This window comes from Corapipo altera, unplaced genomic scaffold (genome assembly GCF_003945725.1).
Source record: "Corapipo altera isolate COAL_440 unplaced genomic scaffold, ASM394572v1 59580, whole genome shotgun sequence".
Classification (NCBI taxonomy): domain Eukaryota; kingdom Metazoa; phylum Chordata; class Aves; order Passeriformes; family Pipridae; genus Corapipo; species Corapipo altera.
Window position 1 is genome coordinate 1 of NW_020890937.1, and position 1,510 is coordinate 1,510.

At 67.4% G+C, this 1,510-nt stretch overlaps 1 protein-coding gene across 1 annotated transcript; it reads right to left on the bottom strand.

The window, feature by feature from the left end:
- Nucleotides 1-483: 483 nt before the first annotated feature.
- Nucleotides 484-1,396, bottom strand: LOC113942491 (SRSF protein kinase 3-like; the record flags this gene model as incomplete). The annotated part of the gene is made up of 2 exons (XM_027633613.1): nucleotides 484-721; nucleotides 1,304-1,396. Coding segments are annotated over 2 exons (278 nt in total), but the record flags the coding sequence as incomplete, so codon positions are not given.
- Nucleotides 1,397-1,510: the final 114 nt, after the last annotated feature.

A 1,510-nucleotide genomic window follows, 5' to 3' on the forward strand; every position in this document is an offset into this window, starting at 1 on the left:
TCCAGGACCCCGACACAGCCACAGGACCCCAATAAACACCCCAGGACTCCAACACAGCCACAGGACCACAACAACCCCTTCCAGGACCCCAACACACCCACAGGACCCCGATAAACACCCCAAGGCTCCAGCACACCCACAGGACCACAATAAACACCCCAGGACCACAACAAACCTTTCCAGGACCCCGACACACCCCAGGACCACAACAACCCCTTCCAGGACCGTGACACAGCCACAGGACCCTGATAAACATCCCAGGACTCCAACACACCCACAGGACCCCAGTAAACACCCCAAGACCACAACAAAGCTGTCCAAGACCCTGACACAGCCACAGGACCCCAATAAACACCCCAGGACCACAACAACCCCCTCCCAGACCTCGACACAGCCACAGGACCCCAATAAACACCCCAGGACCACAACAAACCTTTCCAGGACCCCGACACAGCCACAGGACCCCAATAAACACCCCAGGACCAGCACAAACCGCCCCGGGCAGGCGTTTGTTTATTGGGGCCGTGGGCGGGGGGCTAGGGGCGCAGCCAGGGGTGCTGCAGGCACTGGTGGGCGGTGGCCCTGCGGGCGGGCTCGAAGGCGAGCATGGGCCGCAGGAAGCGGGCGAAGGCGGCCGCGGGGCCCCGGGGCCACTCGTACTTCTCCTGCAGCACCGCCCGCAGCCCCCAGGGCCGCAGGTGCCGGATGTGCCGCAGCTCACCTGGGGAGGGGGCGCGGGAGGGGTCAGGTTCCCCCCCTTCGCCACGGGGGGCTGGGGGGAAACCCCCTCCTACCTCACCACGGGGGTCTGGGGGGGGCATCCACAGCCACGAAGGGGGTGGGGCAGTGGGCGTGCCCCGCCCTCGGTGGGCGGGGTGAGGGATAGACACGCCCCCCGGGTGTGTCAGACGAAGCAGGTGGGGGTGGGGTTAGGGGAGGACACGCCCACTCAGGTGGGAAGTGATCTCTCGTGTGACATCACTCCGTGCAAAGGGGTGGGGCCAGTGGAGGACCCGCCCCCACTCCCCAGTGGGCGGAGTCATGGACAGACACGCCCCCAGGTGTGTCACACACTCTGTGGGGGCGGGGCTGGGGAGGGCACGCCCAGTCGCAGGTGGGGGTCAGGTGGGACAAAGCCCCTCCTTCGCTCGTGGGCGGGGTCATGGGAGGACACGCCCCCACCCCCACCTCACCCCCACCCCCAGGAACCTGCCGGCCCCCTCCCCACACCCCTTTTTTCTTTCCCACCCCTTTAGCCCCGCCCTCGGCCCCGCCCTCGGCCCCACCCCCCGGCCCCGCCCACCTCTGCGGTTGAAGAATTCCCGGGAATATCTCCCCCCCAGGGCCACGTGCCGCGGGATGTCCCCCAGCAGCTCGATCACGTGGGCGATGTGGTCTGGGGGGGGTGGGAGGGGCACCTCAGGGGACACGCCCCCTTTGGACCACGCCCACCGCTTTTAGCCCCACCCACCACCCCACCCATTACATCCCTTCTCCTCCCACCCCCTCC